Raw genomic sequence first — 22,162 nt, 5'->3', positions numbered from 1 at the left:
TCTCGCCTTGATGCATGTAACATGTATACTTGGTCTTGAATCCATTGTACTAGGATCAAACAAGTATGTTATATGTTTTAAAGTTGTATTTTTAGAAAATGGTATTTAATAAGTATACTTACTATGCGTTACAATTGAAATGCTCAGTTTTTTATTTTATTTTTTCAAAATTTTTATTGCTTTGTAAATAATGCCATTCAAAATTTCCACTTCCTCCCCTCCTCCCATTTCCTTCCCTCTCCCCCACTCACCCTCCTCTCTCCCCCTCCAGTCCTAAGAGAGGGCAGGGTACCCTGCCCTGTGGGAAGAGAAAACAAACTACCTTTTTTTCATTTTACATACCAATCCCAGTTCCCACTCCCTCCCCTCCTCCTATTCCCTCCATCTTTCCCCCACACTCCTATCCACTCCCCAGAGAGGGGAAGGCACATTGCTCCGAGGAAGGACCAAGGCCCTCCCCACTATATCCAGGCTGATCAAGGATTCCATCCAAAGAGAATGGGTTCCAAAAAGCCAGTACAAACAACAGGGGGCAAATCCTGGTGCTACTGCCAGTGGCCCAGCCATACAACTGTCACCCACATTCAGAAGGTCTAGCTTTGTCCTATGGTGGTTCCTTCCCTGTCCAACTGGAGTTGGTGAGCCCCCATTAGCTCAGGTTAACTGTTTCAGTGGATGTCCCCATTATGGTCTTGACTTCTTTGCTCATATTCTCCCTCCTCCCACTCTTCCACTGGACTTTGGGAGCTCAACCCAGGGCTCCGCTGTAGGTCTCTGCCTCTTTTTCTGTCAGCTGCTGGATGAAGGTCGTATGGTGACTTTAATATATTCATCAATCTGACTACATGTTGAGAGGAGCGGAGCAGCGGGTTGCGTTCCTGCCGCCCTGGCTCACTGCTGCCTGGCTAGCTTATACCCCGAAATAACAACACACAAACTGTATTCATTTAAACACTGCCTGGCCCATTAGTTCTAGCCTCTTATTGGCTAATTCTCACATATTGATCTAACCCATTTCTAATAATCTGTGTCGCACCACGAGCTGGTGGCTTACCAGGGAGATTCTTAACCTGCGTCTGTGTCGGATGGGAGAATCATGGCGACTGACCGACTCGGCTTCTTTCTCCCAGCATTCTGTTCAGTCTTCTCTGCCTACCTAATTTTCTGTTCTATCAAAGGGCCAAGGCAGTCTCTTTATTTAACCAATGAAATTAACACAAAACAGAACACTCTCCCCCATCAACTACAGAGAAAGGCCAGTTTGGACACACTCTCCACTATTGCTTAGGGTCTTAGCTGGGGTCAACCTTGTGGATTCCTGGGAATTTCTCTACTGCCAGATTTCTTGTTAGTCCCATAATGGCTCCCTCAGTCAAAATATCTCTAAACAAGTAATGGTTTTTTGTAAACTTTTATGCATAAAAATTTAAATTGTCATATATATATATATATATATATATATATATATATATATATATATATCAAGACCTGAAGGTGTGACACTGTGGGCCAATCACAAGACAGGCAGAAAAGCTGAATCTGCCCTGCTGACATGTCCCCACATTGTACCCTCAGACCCATCTGTGCACCTTAGATGTTAGTCCCCATGCCTGCTGGGGCACCATATGGCCACAGGCATCTATCCACTCTCTGAAGTCTCCTTTTAGTCAGAGGTCACAGACTAGCTTCTGAGGTTCTGCATGGATTGACAGACACGTTCTGTTTTGCCCAAAACAATTTAAGGGAAATTTGTTGTCTGTGTAAGTTCCACTGTGGAAACTCTGTCCTTGGTCCAGAATTCATATTTTGGTGCCTCATCTTTCCCTGGGTTCTAGGTAATGTCACAATCCTCCACACAAATGTGTTTGACTGGTTTTTGTTTGTTTGTTTGCTTTGACAAAAAAAAAACAAAAACAATCCTGGAAAGATGGTGGGCTTAACAAACACTATTGAAACATTTGGATACCCACATGCTAGAAAACTCCATGCCTAGAACTGCTTCCCTCCATACTGACTAAGAAATCCAGAATAAATCACAATTCATGGGCTCCAATGATAGATAAAAAGCTACAAAACTCAGGTCTGTTGGCTACCAATCTAGCTAAAAAATGGTGAGCTCCATTGGATAGTCCACTTGCTCCTGAACCAGAGCCACTTGTTGGTTCAAGGTCAATATGTCCAATTGAATATGTCCATTAAGATCATTTTGAATGCCCAAAGCATTGCTGACTCTTTCATCCAGCTGGTTCACAGTCTCAGTTGTCTGCACAGTCTGGGAAAGAGCAATTCTGACAGCAGTAGCTGTGGTAGCAGAGATAGCAATAATGGCAATCACAGCTGCGGTGATTCCAAGGTCTCTCTCCTGCCGATCTTCTATGGTCCAGCACTTGTTGCCATATTTGCTGATACTCCTGACACTGCCGTGGTGTCCCCCAGGCTGGGCACCCGACTGGGCCAGGGCAACATGCATTTCACCATAGCCACCTATCAAAGCTCTGCTCCAGCTGCCTTCTGGCCCCAGATGCACTCTGGGTCTAAACTGCTGCATGGAGTGGAGCAGAACTCAGGGAAGCAGGCTCGCTGCTCCTGCTCCAGAACCATTTAAGGAGCCCCACTTTAACTATCTTTTAGGGAATTTGGGCATTGTCAACCCGTCTGGCTACTTCCTACAATATGTCCAGCCTGCAAGGTGTGCTGGGGTAAAGGTGACACAGAACCTGTGGGAGTGGCCAACCAATAATGACTGGTCCAGCTTGAGGTCCACGCCGTGAGAGGAAGCCCAATCCTGACATTGCGTGGATGGCCAGGAAAAGAGGCTTGTCATCCCAGAGACCCAGACTAGAACCAAAAATGACTAACAGAAGAAAGTCAATGAAATGATTCCTGGTGGTGGTCTACTATACCTATAGACTGGTGCCTAGTCCAGTTGTAGTTAGAGAGACATCGTCCAGCAACTGACAGTCACAGATGCAGAGACCCACAGCCAAACACTAGGCTAAGCCAGGGGAACCCTGAAGAAGAGGGGGATGAAGGGTTCTAGGAGCCAAAGGGGTTGAGGTCACCATGAGAACACGAACCATAGAATCAATTAAGCAGAACTTGTAGGGCCTCACAGAGACTGAAGCAACAATCAAGGACCCTGTATGGTCTGAGCCAGGTCCTCTTCATATACGTTATGGTTGCATAACTTGGTGTTCTTGTGGGGCCCTAACAGTAGAAATGGGAGGTATCTCTGACTCTTTTGTTTGAGCTTGGGACCCTTTCCTCCTACTGTGCCACTTCATCCAGCCTTAATATGAGAGTTTATGCCTAGTCTTATTGTGATTTGCTATGTTGTCCAGTTAATTTACCTGGAAGGCCTGTTCTTTCTTTTTTAAGGGAAGCAGAAGAGTGGGTTTAGGGGAGAGGAGATGGGGGTTGGAGGAGAGGAGGCAAGAGAAATTGTGGTTGGGATGTAATGTATGTAAAGAATAAAAATGAAAATTTCAAAAGAGCACTTGCTGCTCTTGCAGAAGACTCATATTTGGCTCCCAGCACCAACATGGAGACTCATAACCATCTATAATGCTAGTTTCAAGGAATCTGATGCCCTCTTCTGACCTCTGGTGGCACCAGGCATGTATACACATGGTTCCCAGACAAATATGCAAGCAAAGCTCTGTTGGCACAAAATTCTTTAAAAGAAATAATGTTAATAGTCAAAGAAACTGGATCTTTTTTCCTTACTGATGGGAAAATAAGATAACATTGCCATGCTGGAATAGTTGGGTTATTTATTATAAAACTCAACATATACTCATTATATATCTTAGTAGTTGTGTAAGCATACACTGGAGAAATCAAAATGCATAATCATATAAAATAAGATATGTATGAATATGGATAACAGTTTTATTTGTAATGGAAATGATCCCAATACTGCAGTGAACAAGTGGTTAAGCTTTTATGAATTTATTCCATTATACAGTGGAATAATACCCAGTAACAAAGAGGAGTGAATTATTTCTAAGTACATCTGCTTGTATGGCACAATGGAATAATACCCAGTAAGAAAGAGGAATGAATTATGTCTAAGTACATCTCCTTGTATGGATCCCAGAGGCATTGTACTTACTGAGGGAGTGGGAAAGCTGATATAAAATATGACACTGAAATGCTTCCATTTCCAGAACATTCTCAAAGTGACAAAACCAGAGTTGGAGAGCACACCAGTGGTCTCTAGTGGGCAGTAGTGGGGCAGAGTGGCATGAAGTAGGTTTTATGATGATGAAGCCATTCTCTGTTTTGACCATAATGGCCTACATGGCTGTACATGTGGGACAACCATGCATAATTAAATGTGCATGCAAATGAACACAAGTGAAAACTGTTGAGAACCGAGTAAGGGCTGCAAACCCGCTCACAATATTGTGCTAGCACCAGCTAGCTGCTGCTGCTTCTTCTTCTTCTTCTTCTTCTTCTTCTTCTTCTTCTTCTTCTTCTTCTTCTTCTTCTTCTTCTGTTGCTGCTGCTGCTGCTGCTGCTGCTGCTGCTGCTCCTCCTCCTCCTCTTCCTCCCTCCCCCCCCCCACACACATACAGTACACCACCACTAGGGGAAGCTGGCAGAAGGATTCATAGGACCCTGTGCACTATAGGTACTAGGTATCTAGAGGTTCCACTGACTGCATGTCAAGTTCAGTGTCCCCTTCATCCTAACTCAGTTCTGCCTTTTTACATCACCTTCCCTCTTGAAACACTCGTGGTTGGTGCTAAGAGCCTCGGGGTCTCTGTCCTTGGTACTGAACGCTTACCTCAGTTGCTTCACCATACATTCAGAGCTCTGTTCTTGGTCCTGAATGCTCACCTGGTAATTTTACCTATCTCTGGGTGCACCAGCTAATCTCTCCCTGTTCCTTCCCCCTCAATATTCTGCTAGCCCACACCTCTAAGATCCTAGTTGACACCCTCTGTCTGATAATGCAGTCACTAGCCTCTGCATCACCCAAGCCTGCTCCTCTCTTTCCTACACCCATCAGTTACTCCCATCTCACAGACTTAGGCCCTCTGCTCTTTGACTCTTCTTTGAAGACATTGCATCACCTGCTAGGCAAACTCTCCTCTATTACTTCCAGGATCTCAGTATGCTCAAGTGTATCCAATGTTTAGAAAAAAATGTAAGCAAGAGTTGATGCTGAATCCACATACTCCATCTGAACTGCTAGAAGAAAAGTTTCACCATGCTGGGCTGACAGACATGTCTCACCCTAAGAAACTACATCTGTGGTGTAGTCTGTCAGTGGGTAGAGGCTCCATAGAGAAATATCATTGTGAGGTTACTCCCTGGGTCTTTACATCCACCTATGATGCTCCTATAAATGTGTCCTCTCTGTGGAAATAAACATCACTAGTTCACGGCAGGCTTGACCCTGAGGGTGGAGAGAGAGATCTGATCTGAATGTCTGGAATGAATGGAGATGGTGATGTTGTGACTAACCCTGTGGGGCCCCCTGAAAAGAGCATCAAGGATGGAGATGCTGATGCTGAGATTACCCTGTGAGGTCACCTGCAAAGGGTATCAAGGATGGAGAAGCTGACGCTGGAATTACCCTGTGAGATCCCTTGTAAAGAACATCAAGGATGGAGATGGTGGTGCTGTGGCCAAGCCTGTGAGGTCTCCCACAAAGATCATCAAGGATGAAGATGGTGATGCTGGGGCTAAGCCTATGAGGTCACGTGCAAAGAGCATCAAGGATGGAGATGCTTATGCTATAGCTAAGCTTGTGAGGTCCCCTGCAAAGAGAATTAAGGAAGAAACTGGCAAGCAGTCAACAAATCAGTCATGTCTGAGATGAGGATGTCCAGTGGATACCCAGACGATATGATATCTCCTCATCACCACCTGTCTCTGGATATCTGTCTTTCTCCCCAAGGTGGACTCAGCCAGTTTCTAAAGTGAACAGAGATGGACCCTCAGTTAACACTATGCACAGAAGACCCCAAGAAATACAGAATATTTCATGGCACTCACTGCCTCTTTCTCTACTGATGATCTGAAAAATAAAAGAGACACTGAGCTTCACTTGCAAGGTATTTTCAGTCCAGCCAAGCACATGCTGAACTCAGACACACGCTCTCTGGTCATGGGGACATAAGGAGACCTCAAGATCATGGTGAGCTAAAAGGATCAGACAAGGTAAAAGAATGCTGTGTGTTTGGAAGAGTGGGCAGTGAAGATGCTCAGACAGAAACCAAATCCTCTGGGATTGTTCTAGAAGAGAGAACATGGCCCAGGATCCAAGTCTCTGAGGTACATGTTCCTCAGGGAACCTCTTCTCTATAGGAGGGAGGTGATTGTTGTCATTGAAGACATTGAGATATTTTTTTATGTCACAGTGATCAAGGGGCTAGGCTTGTGTTCAAGAACCTTCTAGAGGATTCTTACCCTTTGTAGCTGACATGAGAGCAGAATCCAAGAAATCTGGAGAAAGGAAAGGGGTACCTCCAACATGAGGCCCAGGGAAGTCTTGTTCCCTTTTTGGGATTGGTGGGGGATGTTCGAGACTGTGTTATTATGTAGCCCTGGCTGTTCTGGAACTTACTCTGTAGACCAAGCTGGCCTCAAACCCACAGAGCCTCACCTGCCTCTGCCTCTCCAGCACTGGGATTAAATGTGTGTGTGCCATTACTGCCAGCCTCGTTCCCTCTTTAATGCTGAGGACTCCACAGGAGTCTGATACCTAAGACTCACAGATAATCAAGATCCTCCCTTGAGATATGGGAATGGTGAAGTCCAGAATCCAAATACTGCTGCCTACATGCAGAGTCAATTCAGAGTACTGGTGTGTGCCTTGTCATGTCTGCAGGGCTGAGTCCCTCCCAGGTAATTCCTGGGATGCTTCGCTACATAGCTCTTGGGTAGCTCATTCTAAATTCCCCTCAGGGATCTTCTGAAGTCTGTTCACCCAGAAGACAGCACAGAGCATGCTCAGAAGCAGTGGTAGCTTCAGGAAGACCAGGACCTGGAAGTGGATGCTGCTGAGCAGGGACCTGTGGGAACATGAGGATGGACAATGAGTTCAAGGGGAGGTTCCAGGACCCATCCGTCTCCTCCCACATTTCCTAATGCCTTGCCTCAGAATCCCGAATGATCCAGAATCAAACTAGGAAATGATTCAAGGACGTCTGCTCTTGTGGTCCCACCAACCTGTCTCTTGTTAAGGAGAGGTGATTGGTGAAGAGAGGGAAGGGTTCTAGGTAGACACATGACCTGGAGATACCTACTCTCTCCCAGGTATTAATTGAGTTTATTGGTGGTAGGGCAGATTCGCATAGCACAGGCTGGCTTCCTGACACGGTTATGACTTTGGACCTCTGTGTCTTTTGTGGTTGATTCTCTGGTGCATATTGCAGATGTATACTACAGTACCCAATCTGGGGATCATCTCTGGGCTTTGTGCATGTTAGGCAAGCACTCTAGCAACTAAGCTATGTCCCCAGCCTTCAGTTGACTTCTTGAAACTAGTTCTCCTGAATTTCCCTCCCCGTTCGAGGCCTAGAGGCACTGTCTTAGTCAGGGTTTCTATTACTGCAATGAAACACCATGACCAAAAAGCAAGTTGGGGAGTAAAGGGTTTATTCTGCTTACACTTCAGCATTGCTATTTATCACCACAGGAAGTCAGGGCAAGACCTCAATCAGGGCAGGAACCTGAAGGCAGGAGCTGATGCAGAGACCATGTGGTGTAGAAGGTCCTTCTGTCTTTGTGTTGCTTTCATTGGTTAATAAAGAAACTGCTTTGGGCCTGTTAATAGGGCAGAACTTAGGTAGGCAAGGGGATGGAACTGAATGTTGGGAGAAAGAAGGCAAAGTCAGAGAGAGACGCCATGGATCCACCTGAGAAAGATGCTGGGAATTTTACCCAGTAAGCCACTGCCACATGGCGATACACAGATTAATAGAAATGGGTTAAATTAATGTAAGAGTTAGCCAATAAAAAGTTAGAGCTAATGGGTCAAGCAGTGATTTAATGGTTACAGTTTCTGTGTGATTATTTTGGTTCTGGGCTGCTAGAACCATGGAGGAGTGCTGCTTACTGGCTTGCTCCCCATGGTCTGCTCATCTGGCTTTCTTACAGAAGGCAGGACCACCAGTCCAAGGGTGGCATCACCCACAATGGTCTGGTCCCTTCCTTATCAATTGCTAATTATGAAATGTCCTATAGTCAGATCTTATGGAGGCATTTCTCAGTCGAGGTTCCCTCCTTTCAGATGACTCTAGTTTGTGTATCAAGCTGACACAAGACTAGCTAGCACAGGCATCATAGCCCTTTCTGAGTTCGTCTGGCAGAGAAGGAAGAATGAGTGCAAACTTCAGCCCAGAGCTGAGCCTGCTCCTCTTGAGCAGGTCCTGGGAGCAAGAACCCCAGCTGAACAAAGACCTTTGCATTTATCTGTTTATTGTGGGACTTGGAGATGGAACAAAGGTTGTTAGACCTAGTGGCAGGCACTCAGTGGGTACAATGAATCACCTCCCTGGCCTTCAACGATGACTTCTGAAAGAGGCACAGAGCTAGGACTCCAAGTCTAGAGTCCGGTGGGGGAGGGATAGAAAAGAGAGGTGGGAATGGGAAGGATCTGTGACTCTACGAAACACAGACTCTGTTCTGAGCCTGTGTCCCTCCAGCCCCTCCACCATACTTGGCATCCACGTGTAGGCTTGGAGAATTTGAAAGCTGAGATCAGAGGGAAGGAAATACCATTCAATAGTAAGGTCCCCTCAACGTGGACCTGCCAGCCCCCAGAATCCTAAGTACCTGACTCTCTTCAGGCCTTGGATCCTTACCATACTTGGAGGAGGAACACCTCAATGAAGCTAACCCTCAGGTGTCCAGCATTCACTAGTGGGAGGATGGGAGTTGTAGCTGGGAGTGTGGTCTCCACCGTAGTTGGGACTGTTGGAGATAAAGGTGGACATCAGTTCACCGCATGGTCCCAAGCCTGTGCTAAATCAGTATCTGTGTGGATCTGTCCAAGGCAAACCTCAACCACATCGTGGGTTTGTCTCTGAGGCCTGAAGGAGCCTTCCTGCCAAAACACTGGTCAATGTCTCATCTCAAACTTTCTTCCCATCCCCTTCTCACTCTGCCTGAGGGAGGACAGAAGGGTTTTCCAGGGGTCCCCCCTTCTTGGCGAGATGGCCATGAGAGGGAGTGTGAAAGAAAACAGCTCAGCTTGTGGCCCAAAGATTCTCCCAGAGACTATGGAAGGTTCTCAAGCATCCTTCATACCGGAACAATTAAAGATCACTTTAACTCACCAGAGGGTAGTGGCGTACGTCTTTAAACCCAGTATTTGGGAGACAGAGGCAGGAGGATCTCAGTGAGTTCAAGGCCAGCCTGGTCTACAAAGCAAGTTCCAGGACAGCCAGGACTGTTACACAGAGAAATCCTATCATGAAACAAGAACAATAATAATAATAAATGAATAAATTTTACCACTAAGGAGGAGTTAGATCATCCCTTGGCTCCTCCTAGAGACATCAGGTGTCGGGTCGTTTGTGTGACCTATCCCTCAAAGCCCTTCCTATGGTGGATAGGTCAGCCATCTCTCCCCAACCCCACTGAGACAAGGACAACACTCAGAGGCACCCTTCAAGACAATGCCCACCCATGTCCCACGCCCAGACACTTCCTCAAAGCTCTGTAGCTGGAGCCGGCATAGCCTTACCTGGGAAAACATGTACCTTTACAAGGACCGCGAGGTCACGTGACCACGAATCCCAGATAAAGAAAGTCTGAATCTTGCACCAGTAAGATCCAGCATCATCTAGGCTGAGGTCCTCCATGGTCACCGTCACAGTGAAGTTCTCAGCATGGTCTCTGATGGACACTCGGCCATTCTTCTTTTCCTCCCCGTTTCCTTTGATTTCCACAAGAGTTTCGCATTCCGTGTCGTGCGGTCCTCGACACCAGTATTTCACGTGGTCCTTGTATGACTCTCCATATTGACACTGCACATGGAGAGAGCCTCCCACGTAGCCAGACACTGAGCCAGGGCCAGTCAGAGAGAAGCAGCCTGGAAAACATAAGCCGGAGTCGAGGCCTCCTTCCCGACGGGCCTGGAAGGAACTTTTCCCGAGTCATGGGGAGATCCGGGAAGAGGACCCGGAGGGACATTTGTACGTGGGACCCGAGCCAAATGGACTGGAGTCTGTGGCAGAGACAAGGAGAAACCTGTCCCCAGTGGAGACTTGGCACCAAGTGACCACACATGGGACCCCGCCTTTAGGGATGGTTAAGTGAGGGCTGGCACAAAGTTAGATCGCATGCAAATCACTTCCTCTGGACTCAAGTTTCTGCATTCTGGAATCTTTTGCAAGTCCAACTTGCTCTTTAAAAATTCTACTTCTCGGGGAAGGGAACCCTGACTGCTCTTCGGACTGGAGAGGGAGGGGGAGGGGAGGGGTGTGGGGAGTGGTGGGAGGCGGAGGGAAAAGGGAAGCGGGGAGGAGGCGGAAAGTTTTAATAAAAAAAAAATGGACTGGGTCTGAAAAAGCATGGGATAAAACCGGACTCGCTGAACATAGCGGACAATGAGGACTGCTGAGAAGTCAAGAACAATGGCACTGGGCTTTGATCCTACTGCACATACTGGCTTTGTGAGAGCCTAGGCTGTTCGGATGCTTACCTTACTAGACCTGGAAGGAGGTGGGAGGTCTTTGGACTTCCTACAGGGCAGGGAACCCTGACTGCTCTTCGGGCTGATGAGGGAGGGGGAGTTAGTTGGGGGAGGGGGAGGGAAATAGGAGGCGGTGGTGGGGAGGAGGCAGAAATCTTTAATAAATAAATAAAAATTCTACTTCTTAATTGCATGTGGAGGAGGCTTCCTCACACTCAAGAGGCTAAGACAGGGGGATTTTGAGTTTGAGGACAGCCTCAACTACATAGTGAATTTCAAGCCAGGCTGAGCTACATAGCAGACCATCTCAAAACAAACAAACAGAAAACCCTGATGTACTTCATTTTTGCAAGCAGGCTGTTTGCCCTGCTATAAATTACTTCGTATTGTGTAAAATGCTTTTCCAGACTGTGTCTTGCCATGAGAGACTATATATATATATATATATATATATATATATATGCATATATATATATATATGCATGTGTATATTTTTTTTTGAGACAGGATTTCTCTGTGTAGTCCTTGTTGTCCTGAAACTCTTCTGTAGACCATTCTGGTCTTAAACTCACAGAAATCCTCCTGTCTCTGCCTCACAAGTGCTGGAATTAAAGATGTGTGCCACCACTGCCCAGCAAGACTCTATTTTCTTTTTAAAAAAATATTTTTATAGCCAGGCAGTGGTGGCGGACACCTTTAATCCCAGCACTCAGGAGGCAGAGGCAAATGGATCTCTGTGAGTTCAAGACCAGTCTGGTCTATAAGAACAAGTTCCGGGACAGGCTCCAAAGCTGTAGGGAAACCCTGTTTCAAAGAAAAAAAAATTATATTGTATTTTATGTGTGTGGTGTGCACACCCACAGAGGTCAGAAGAGAACCCCTGGAACTACAGTTACAGATGGTTGTGAGCCTCCATGTGGGTTCTAAGAACCAATCTGGGTCCTCTGTGAGAGCAATGAGTGCTCTTAATCATGGAGTCATCTATTCAGTCCCAAGGAACCACACTTTGCAGGCAGCTTTTGACTATTTGAGGGTGGAGGATAGCTGCACACATCAGAGTGAACACAAACCCCAGCATCCGCACCACCCACATGGCCCAGGCTGATAGCGGACGTATTTCTAGAAGGAGAAAGAGGCCACCCTCTAGATTTATTGGAAGTAAGCTGAGACTGTAGAGGTAGGGTACATGGGCAGTACAGAGAGAAAGGGAAAATATGTGAACATGAGAAGGCTGTGGAGTCTGCTTGTCCTGGAGTCTGATTGGAGTCTCTCACCAGCAGATGAGAACATTCTAGCACAATCAGTATTTGCTGTAAAGGCTGCTGTCATAGAGTTGACATTCATTTCATATATAGATATTTAGTGTTAAAGCAGCAATAGCCCAAGCTTAAGATTTGAATATGTATGCCCTTGGGTAAGGCTTTTTTCCTTTCCTCACATTGCCCAAGAAAGTGGTATCTTAGAGAAACTGTCTCAAAAAACAAAAAAAGAGACAAAGGCCTTTTTTTTTTTTGATAAGCCTTCTTCCCTTGAACTGCAAGCCCAAATAACCCTTGCTCCCCTAAGTTGCTTCTTGTTGGGTGGTGCTTTGTTACAGCAGCAACAAAACTAATACATTGTAGCAGCGCAACCAGCAGGAAGCCTCCTGAGCTATGATACATTGTAGCGGTGTGACCAGCAGGAAGCCTCCTGAGCTGTTTCTTGAACAGAACAAGCTTGTCTTGATTCTAGACGCTTCCATAGCCAGTGGTGAGAGCCCAGTGGAGGAGATGGATCTAAGCTTCATTTTCAGTTCTTGTAGTTGCTGAAGGAACACCAGACCCCTCAAACATGTGGCTCTGGCAGGCTCCCCTTTCTCCCCATTCCCTCTGCATTGCTAAAAAACCGTTAGATTACATTCCTAAAGCTAGCCGTCAAGGTCTGTTCCCTTATTCGGCCACTTCCTCCTCCTGAGGCTGACTACCAAGATCCAGCAATCAAAAGCCCCCTTTAGCCCACCTAATTAACATGCCCAACTAAAATTAAACAACTCATCCTAACACGAGGGTCCCCCTTTACAAACAGGCTTTGAGGCATGTGTCTCCTCTCTATCCAGAGGCAGCCTTTGGCTACTCCTTCCCCCTTTCCCTCACCACATCTCTCCTTTACCACCGCAAACTAGTTTACTCTAACACAGACCTCCCCTTCTTCTCCTTTTAGGAACGACACCTGCAAGGTCATTTGCTGCTGTTTTTCCTCCTGAGTCAGATGCAGTTTCTTTAACTTTTCTTCCCTGCTTAATAAAGGCTCTCTCTGTGAAACAGGTTTTGGGTGTAGTCAGTGCCTACTCTGGGGTTCAGGAGGAAGTCCCCATGGTGCGGGTGGGGTCTCCTTTAATTGCCTCTAGCTGTGTGTCTGTAAGATGGGGACATTGTTGCCTTCCCTGCCTAGGTCACAAGTGGCTCAAAGGCATTAACATCCACTGTGGTCTCCACAGGCTGCTGAGAACACATGGTTCTCAACATTCTGCACTTCAATTATTTCTTCTTTTTGTTTTTCCATTAAAAATTATTATTTCATTAAATATTAAAATTATCACGGGCATGGTGATGCATGCTCTTAATCTCAGCACTCAGGAGGCAGGCGCAGGTGGATCTCTGTGAATTTGAGGCCAGCCTGGTCTACAGAGTGAGTTCCAGGACAGCGAAGGCTATTGCACAGAGAAACCCTGTCTCAAACAAACAAGCAAACAAAACCTTAAAAACAAAAATTATTTTATTAAAATTATGCCTTCTAAAAGAGAAGGCTCGGTGTGAGTCATCTTTGAAAGGTCTCGTGCTGGTTCAAAACCACATTTGCTGAATGGAGCATCTCAGCTAGACTTGGCGTCATCTCAACTGGAAGACAGCGGATGACGAATTGAATAATATCTTCGGTGTGGTGTGAGAGCCTGAGTCAGCCGAGGGCATGGCGACTCTGACTGCATGAGTCTGGCGAGCCAGACTGTTAGACAATTTTACCCAAATTCCAATCTGAGCATTCGTACAATATTCACGCCTCCGGATGGGGATTGCCTTCCTCTCCAGGCTCCTCCCCACCAGGCAGCGGGTCATGGTGGTGCTCTCAGGGCCACCATGCAGCCAGTGGGGCACCTCAAGCCAGAGGCCAGGACTCTGGTAGCCACTGATCCAATCAAACCTAAGAACCTTCCAGAATTTGCAGGAGGAACCTACCTCTCTACTACATAGCAACAGAGCCAGGACAGAAATGCCTTTTGTGTTTTTGCTTTTGAGATAGGGTTTCACTATTGTAGCCAGATCAGCCCTACCCTGGAGATCTTCTTGCCTCTGCCTCGTGAGTGCTGGGATGGAGGCATGAGGCATCACACGCAGGGCGTTATTTTATTTAATAAGATGTCCTCGGGTTCATTCATATTTTGATAAATATCAGGACTGATTTGAGCACTGCAAAATGTGTACAGACATCAAAATAACATATTGTACCCCAGAAGTGTGTGCAATCATCTTGTCAATCGAAGAAAATTCTAGTAACACTACAAACCTGGAAGTGTGGACCACACAAATACAATGAATAGAAATTCTAGTTTCTGCCTGGAATACCAGGACCCAGAGCTGTATGACCAGAGGCCTGGGACAGAACAAAGCACCACTAGAGGAAAAGTGTCAATGACGCCTAATGATATTCTGCTATGCTCATAGATTGGTACCTAACCCAGCTGTCGTTAGAGAGGATTCATCCAGCAACTGATGGAAACAGATGCAGAGACCCTCAATCAAACATTAGGCCAAACTCGGGGAATCCTGCTGAAGAGAGGGAGGAAGGATTGTAGGAGCCAGAGGGGTCAAGGACATCACAAGAAAACCCACAGAATCAACTAACATGGGCTCATGGGGGCTCACAGAGGCTGAACCAACAACCAGGGAGCCTGCATGGGACTGACTTAGGCCCTCTGCATACATGTGACAGTTGTGTAGCTTGGTCTTCTTGTGGAACTCAATCAGTGGGAGCAGGGGCTTGTCTCTGACTCTTTTGCTGGCTTTTGAGACCCTATTCCTCATACTGGGTCCCCTTGCCCAGCCTTAATACAAAGGGAGGTACTTAATCTTACTGCAACTTCATAGGCCATGTTCTGCTAATATCCATGGGAGGTCTGCCCCTTTCTGAATTGAAAAAGAAAAGCAGTAGATTAGGGGCTCAGAAGGGAGGTGGGGGAGGGACTGGGTGGAGAGAAGGGAGAGGAAACTGTGGTCCAGATGTAAAATAAATAAATATGTTTTTAAAAAAAGAAGTTCTAGTTCCTCATTAAATTTTTGTTTCTTTGTTGGGGGGGGGGCATGGTGTTACTAGAGGTCAGAGGACGACTTTAGGGGTCAGTTCTCTCCTTCCATTTTGTGGACTTTAAGGATCAGACTCAAGGCTTGTATGGCAAGCGCTCTCACCCGTGAGCTGGCTCACTGGCACTAGCTTTAATCCTTTTATTTTGGTTTTGTTGTTGCTGTTGTTGTTTGGGTTTTTTTAATCTTTCTTTTCTTTCCTCCTCCTCCTTCTTTTTCTTTAGACAAGGTCTCCTTGGTAAGCCAAAGCTGGCCTCAGGCCTTTGAGCGCTAGGACTACCGGGTGTGCACCTCCCTGCCAGGCTATTTCTGTTGGTTTTATATCAGAAACCACTTCCTTTCTCTTGACCTTTCCCATACCTACTCTGGAATTGTCCCTACCATCTTTCTTTCTATCCTTTTCTTGTTCCTCATTCTCAGGCTTACGATATAAACCCTTGTGGGTCTCCTCTAGGAATACCAAATGACTGGCTTTCCCCAGACCACGTTTACAACCTTGGGTGGGTGCAGTGGGTGGAGAGGAATTCTGTGGAAGAGGAGGGCAATATGCCAGAGCTGAGATGCAGGAGAGTGCATTTTATGTCAGTACAAATTAGCTCAATTTTAAATCTGGGTGTAAGCGCTTGCCCGCCCAGGTGCAAATGCACCCTGGTGAAAAGGTGAATGGGCTGGATGGGGATGCCAGCCAGCTCCTGAAGGATGGGCACAAAGAGGGTCTCATCTTCCGTTTAACTGCACTGAGCTATAGCACTTGGGTAATTTTGTCAGAAATAAACAAGCTTACTCAAAGAAGCAGGAGTGGTCCTGCTTCGTGGTGTTTGCTGGTTACTGTGGTGTCGATATTCTCATCATACCTGACTTTAAGCTGCTATTTACCGTAGAGATGGGAAAAGCCTGAAGTTGTCTCCTGTGATCTGGGACAAGGCAGCTCCAACCCATCAAAGTTTCTGAAATCTACTCCAGCAGATTTCCACCAACTCTCCAAATTATATGAAGAATGTATCATCATCATCACCACCATCGTCTTCACCATGCTCACCACTATCATTATCGCCATCACTGTCACCATCACCACCACCACCATCACCACCATCACCATCATCATCACCATCACCACCATCACCATCATCATCACCACCATCACCATCATCATCATCACCATCATCACCACCATCATCATCACCACCATCACCATCATCATCATCACCATCACCACCATCATCACCACCATCATCATCACCACCACCATCATCATCACCACCATCACCATCACCACCATCACCATCATCATCATCACCATAACCACCATCACCATCATCATCACCATCACCACCATCACCATCATCATCACCACCATCACCATCATCATCACCACCATCACCATCATCATCACCATCATCATCATCACCACCATCACCATCACCACCATCACCACCATCACCATCATCATCATCATCACCATCATCATCATCATCATCATCACCACCACCACTATCATCATCACCACCACCACCATCATCACCATCACTACCATCATCACCTTTACCACCATCACCACCATCACCATCATCATCACCATCATCATCATCACCACCATCATCATCACCACCATCACCATCATCACCACCACCATCATGATCACCACCATCATCATCACCACCATCACCGTCATCATCACCACCATCATCATCACCACCATCACCATCATCATCATCACCATCATCACCACCATTATCATCACCACCATCGTCATCATCATCACCATCATCACCTTCAGTCAGAGCAGTTCGAGTGTCTTATAAGTGTGACACTACGAATCTAATAGTCTGACGTAGCCTAAAGATCTAGATTTTGTTTTGTTGTCTGTTTGTTGTCCTGTTGTTTTATACCAGGCTTTCATGAAGCCAAAGCTGGCATGTGAGCTAGCTACTTAGCTAAGGATGTCCTTAAGCTTCTGATCCTCCTGCCTCTGTCTCCCAAGAGCTGACAGGTGTGTGATACAACTCCTGGTGAAATATCTAGATCACGATGATGGTGAGGGATCATGGAGATCATCCAGTCTCCTCTCACTTTACTCATGAGAAGGCTATGTTTAGGGACCATCAAGACGTCTCAGTGGTTTGCTGTGCAAACCTGGCCATCATAGTTAGGTCCCTAGAAACACCATAATGGTGGAAGAAGAGAACTGGCTCTACAAAACCAGCCTCTGACCTCGCTTTCCCACCCATAACCACACACACATGAATGAACATTAAAAAAGGAAAGAATGTAAGCAAAAAGGTCAAGACCATGATGTGAACACCCACTGAAACGTTTACCTGAGCTAATGGGAGCCCATCAGCTCCAGCTGGACTGGAAAGAAACCAGCATAGAACCAAACTAGACCACCTGAATGTGGGTGACAGTTGTATGGCTGGGGCAAACTGAGGGGACACTGACAGTGGCACCAGGAATTATCCTTACTGCTTCTACTGGCTTTTGGGGATCCTATTCTCTTTGGATGGATACTTTGCTCAGCCTAGATATAGTGGGGAGGGCCTTGGACCTTCCCCAAAGCAATGTGCCTTACCCTTTCTGGGAAGTGGATGGAGGGTGGAGTAGGGGGAGGTGAAGGGAATGGGAGGAGGGGAGGAAGTGAGAACTGAGATTGGTATGTAAAATGAAAAAAAGATTGTTTTCTTTTTTAAAAAAAAATAGGAAAGAAAAGCAAACTATGTGTGATCAGAATCACTCAGCTGGTCTCCTCCCTTTAAATCCTAGCCTTTCTCTATTGCTGGTGGATGTACAGCTGCTTTGGAAATCAGTATGTTGATTTCTCAGAAAATTAAGAAACAATCTACCTCAAGACTCAGCAATGCCGCTGTTGGGCATATACCCAAAAGACACTCAATCATACCACAAGGACATGTGTTCAGCTATGTTCATAGAAGCATTATTGGTAATAGCCAGAACCTGGAAGCAACCTAGATGCCCCTCAACTGAAGAATGGATAAAATGGTACATTTACACAATGGAGTACTACACAGTGGTAAAAAGTAATGACATCTTGACATTTGCAGGCAAATGGGTGGATCTAAAAAAAAAATATTGAGCAAGGTAATCCAGACCTAGAAAGACAAATATAATATGTACTTACTCATAAGTGGCTTTTAGACATAAAGTAAAGATAAGCCAGTCTACAGGCCACAACCCCAGAGAAACTAGACAACAAAGAGGACACTAAGAGACACATGCATGGATCTACATAGGAAGGTGAAAAAGACAAGATTTCCTGAGTAAATTGGGAGCATGGGGGTCACAGGAGGGTAGAAGAGAAGAGGAGAGGAAGAGAGGGGAGGGGAGAAAAGTGTATAGCTCAATAAAAACAGTTAAAAAATTAAATTTAAGAATATATAAATCCTAGTCTTTAAATTCTATGTTCTGTTGGGTCCCACAAAAATTCATCTGCAAGAATGAGAAAAATTCTCTAATCTTCATCCTCAACTATTTTCCACAGGAAAATGTGTTTTCTTCCTTGTCTGTTTCTGTTTGTTTGTTTTTTTAAGACAGAGGTCTCACCATGTAGACAAGTCTTTTGCTCACAGAGATCCACCCTGCCCTCACTGGAATTAAAGGCATGTACTACCATGCTTGGCCCTTTTAAAAATTTTTTTAAAGGCAAGATCACATGATGTAGTCAAGGAGGGCCTACAAGCTGCCAGCCTCCTGCCTCAGCCTCCTGTGTGCTGTGGTTACAGGTGCACACTATCACACCTGCTGATGCATTCTTACACACCTTTCTAACCTCTTTAAATGAAACATCAGGAAGATGAAGCCATTGCCACTTCTGCACTTCCCAGTCTTTAGGATCTCCATCTACACTTAATATAAATTATGGCTTCTCTGTTCGACACCTGTTCATCCATCAAGACTGACTTCTATGAAGCCTCTATTCCTCTGAGAGCAAAACTAGAGGTCCCTGGTGTGGTCTATTTATCCATGAATGTTCTTGTTGTAGCAAGTCCCACACCATAGTAAAATTGCTTGGCTGCCTCATTCAAATAGGACTCCCTTGACTGAGGAATTTGCTTATAGTTACAGCATCCAGAACAAACCAGGCATGCACCTGCTACTTAATAAAGGTTTGTTGGAGTATACAGATAGAGAAGGAGATGGGCGAATGGATGTGTCCACTGCCCCTCTTCTGCTGATACCTCGATTCTGGCTTGAATGCAGGAATCTCACTCTCCCACCCTCTGCAAAGCTAGGTTCACAGAAGCATAAACCCACTCACCTCGCAGGCAGAGAAGGAGCAGACCTGGGCCCAGCCACATGCTTTTTCCTTGCTTGGTGCTTGCTGTCTCCAGAAAAATGCAGGTGGCCGCGGGAATCAAGATGTGTGTGGCAGAACCCTGGCGCCCACCTCCTTGTTCAAGATTTCTCTGGGTTAGTCTCTCATCTACTTCTTCCTTGCTCTGAACTACTTCCCAATTTAACAAAAGGGGAAGATGAGCGAGAGCCGCTTCAGGGAAGGAACAGCTCCTCCTGTACTTTTGCACAGGTGCCACAGCTGAAGCTTCAGGAAAGCCAGATGCTGAGTGTGAAAACTCCAGCCCAGGAAATCTCTGTTTCTCCCACTCCACTTCTTAGTACACTTCCTCGCTCTCCATAGCTTTCCTCTGCTATGGTTATCAGCTTTGGGGTCATGAGTGTCCCCCACTCAAAGAGCAGAGATGAACACTCTGTGTCTCTCTCAACAATTACTTGTGTGAAGTTGTCTTCACACCTCCTCTTCCAGCCCAGCATCCCAATATCCCTCCAGACTCAACCTTCTGACTTCCTGCGGGCCAGCACTATTTAAGTTATCATCAGGTGTTCAGCTAATTCAGAATCAAGGTCGCCACCACTCAAGGTACAGATTCCAGAGTCATGTCAACTCAAATCCTGCTTCCATCGTTTTATAGCATTATTTATTTATCTACTGTGTGCACACATGCCACGGCGCATGTGTGGAGAGCAGAGGACAACGTGCAGGAGTCAGTTCTCTCCTTCTACCATGTGAGGCTTGGGATCGAACTCAGATCACCAAGCTTGGCAGCAAGCACCTTCACCCACTGAGCCGGCCCCCCATTTCTACTACAGACTAGCCGTGCACCCTTGAGCTTGCTGTGGAGTCATTCTTCCCTCCAGCATCCTCCAGCGTCTTTGTCGGTGAAGCAGAACAAGCGTGGCAATTCTCTTGTTGTTACTTTTGTTTATTTGTTATTCTTGGGCAAGTCCATGTGTGTGAAGCGTATTTTGTCCTCACCTGCATTACTCTCGCTCGACTTCCACCCCATTAAATCCTTTTGTTCTTCTTGACAATTCTCCTCCTGTATTCATGGGGTTTGTTTGTGTTTTGTGTTTTGCTCTGTGACCCACTGAGTTCAGTTACGGTTGCCTGCATAAGTGTGGGGTGGGAGGCTTTTTACTAGAGCGTAGACAAGTTCCCTCTTCCAGCAAAATAGTAATAATCCTTTTTAAAGAGTTATTCATTTTTATTTTGATGTATGTGTGCTTACCTGAACGTATGTCTGTGCACTACATGCATACTTGGTGCCCGGAAGGGACAGAAGAGGGCAAAGGATCCCCTGGAGATAGAGTTACAGACAGTTGTGAGCCACTATAGATGTGCTAAAAGGGGGAGATTTCAGGTCTCCCCACCAAGAAGGTCTAACCAGGGACTGGAGAGATGGCTCATCAGTTAAGACCACTTGTTGCTCCTTTCAGAAGACAAGGGTTCAGTTCTCAGCACCATAAGGAAGCTCCCAAGTGTCTATAACTCCAGTTCTAGGGAATCCAACACCTTTTTCTGGCCTCTGTGGGTACCAGACATCAATACATTGTACATATATTTACCTGCAGGCAAACATTCGTGCACATGAATAGAAACAAACAGATGTTTAAAACAAACAAGATCAAACCAGTCTCCAGCTCTTTCCATTTGATGTGTGTGTGTGTGTGTGTGTGTGTATAACTGTATGCTTTGCCTTACCTAATCTCATATCTAGAGATGTTTATTCAAACTAAAACATATCACATAAATGCCTGAAATTCCCAAGAATAAATTAAAAATTTGGAAACAAAACCAAATAGTTTTAAAGCAAAAAAAAAAAAAAAACCCCAAAACCAAAATGGAAGCTTGGTGTGGTGGTGCATGCCTGTAATCCCAGCATTCCCAAGGTGGAGACTAAAAAATTGCTGTAAATTTCAGGGTTAACCTGGGCTAGAGGAGTGAATTATGGGCCAACCTAAGATACATAGTAAAACCCTGTCTCAAAAAAAAGAAAAAAAAAGCAATAAACAAATAACAATAAAGGAAATGGAATGTAGCAAACCCACAAATAAGCCTAATGTGATGTCATCTCATTGTACCCCAAATTCCATAGGCATCAGTAGGTTTGGTACCTAAGAGTTTCCCCCAGAGGCTCATGGGAATTCTCCACAAATTGCAGACCTGGAGTTCTCATTTGCAGTTAGTCAAAGTCAGGAGTCGGATCTATAAAAAGAGTGGAAGGCTATGAACAAGAAATTGTGCCAGCGCCCCCCCTCCCGTCGTCCCCTCTTCCCCACCCATGGGGAAATGGCCTTGGGCTGTACACAGCAGGGGTGGGGAGGGGGAATCTAAAGTTGCACAATGAGAAAGAAGCAAGCAGCTGCTAGGCAAGGACCAACAATTGAGCTCCCTGCTACAAGCTCGGTCCTCTCAGGGTCACTGCAGCCACAGAACAGTCAGTGAGGGGGCGCATGGCAGCGCTGAGGTATCTGGGGAGAGTCAGGAGTCACTGGAGAGTCTCCCAGAAGAACAGACACCTAGGGCCAGCGAGACAATACCGTCCTTGACGAGGGAGAACTGGAAGTAAATGGATCCTTCTTACGGGACTGTGAGATGGCTCAGTCAGTAAAGTGCTTATCACGGAGGGGTACCAGCGTTCAGATTCCCAGCACTGATGTAAAAAGTAGTCAAGCACAGCTGTTTGCCGATAATACTAGCAACGGGAAGGAAGAGAGGCAGGAGGAGCCCTGAGACTTGCTGACCAGCCAGTTTAGCTTAATCAGTGAGCTCCAGAGTCACTGAGAGACCATGTCACATATAATAAGGTGGAGAGGAGCTGAGGGCCTCCGCATGCACACATGTGCACATCCATATCCA

General features: G+C 46.0%; 1 protein-coding gene across 1 annotated transcript; it reads right to left on the bottom strand.

The window, feature by feature from the left end:
* Positions 1-6,901: 6,901 nt before the first annotated feature.
* Positions 6,902-19,304, bottom strand: Cd300e (CD300e molecule). The gene is made up of 4 exons (XM_041635596.1): positions 19,265-19,304; positions 9,707-10,054; positions 8,823-8,931; positions 6,902-7,028 (listed from the first exon to the last, which is right to left on the bottom strand). The coding sequence occupies exons 1-4, from the start codon at positions 19,302-19,304 to the stop codon at positions 6,902-6,904; spliced, it is 624 nt and encodes a 207-aa protein (XP_041491530.1).
* Between the last annotated feature and the right edge of the window lie 2,858 nt (positions 19,305-22,162).

Source organism: Microtus oregoni, unplaced genomic scaffold (genome assembly GCF_018167655.1).
Source record: "Microtus oregoni isolate MIOR12 unplaced genomic scaffold, Mior012 000048F_ref0000485, whole genome shotgun sequence".
NCBI lineage: Eukaryota > Metazoa > Chordata > Mammalia > Rodentia > Cricetidae > Microtus > Microtus oregoni.
Note: the sequence above shows the minus strand (reverse complement) of the source record. Positions and strands in the feature narration are given on the sequence as shown.

What these genes read in the sequence shown, in the direction of transcription:
- Cd300e (XM_041635596.1), bottom strand. Translation starts at nt 19,304, where the DNA reads ATGTGGCTGGGCCCAGGTCTGCTCCTTCTCTGCCTGCGAG. An exon ending in AAAGGTACATGTTTTCCCAG is followed by an intron (nt 8,932 to 9,706) that starts GTAAGGCTATGC and finishes TATCTCCAACAG; the next exon opens with TCCCAACTACGGTGGAGACC. An exon ending in GTGTTCCTCCTCCAAGTATG is followed by an intron (nt 7,029 to 8,822) that starts GTAAGGATCCAA and finishes ATGTTCCCACAG; the next exon opens with GTCCCTGCTCAGCAGCATCC.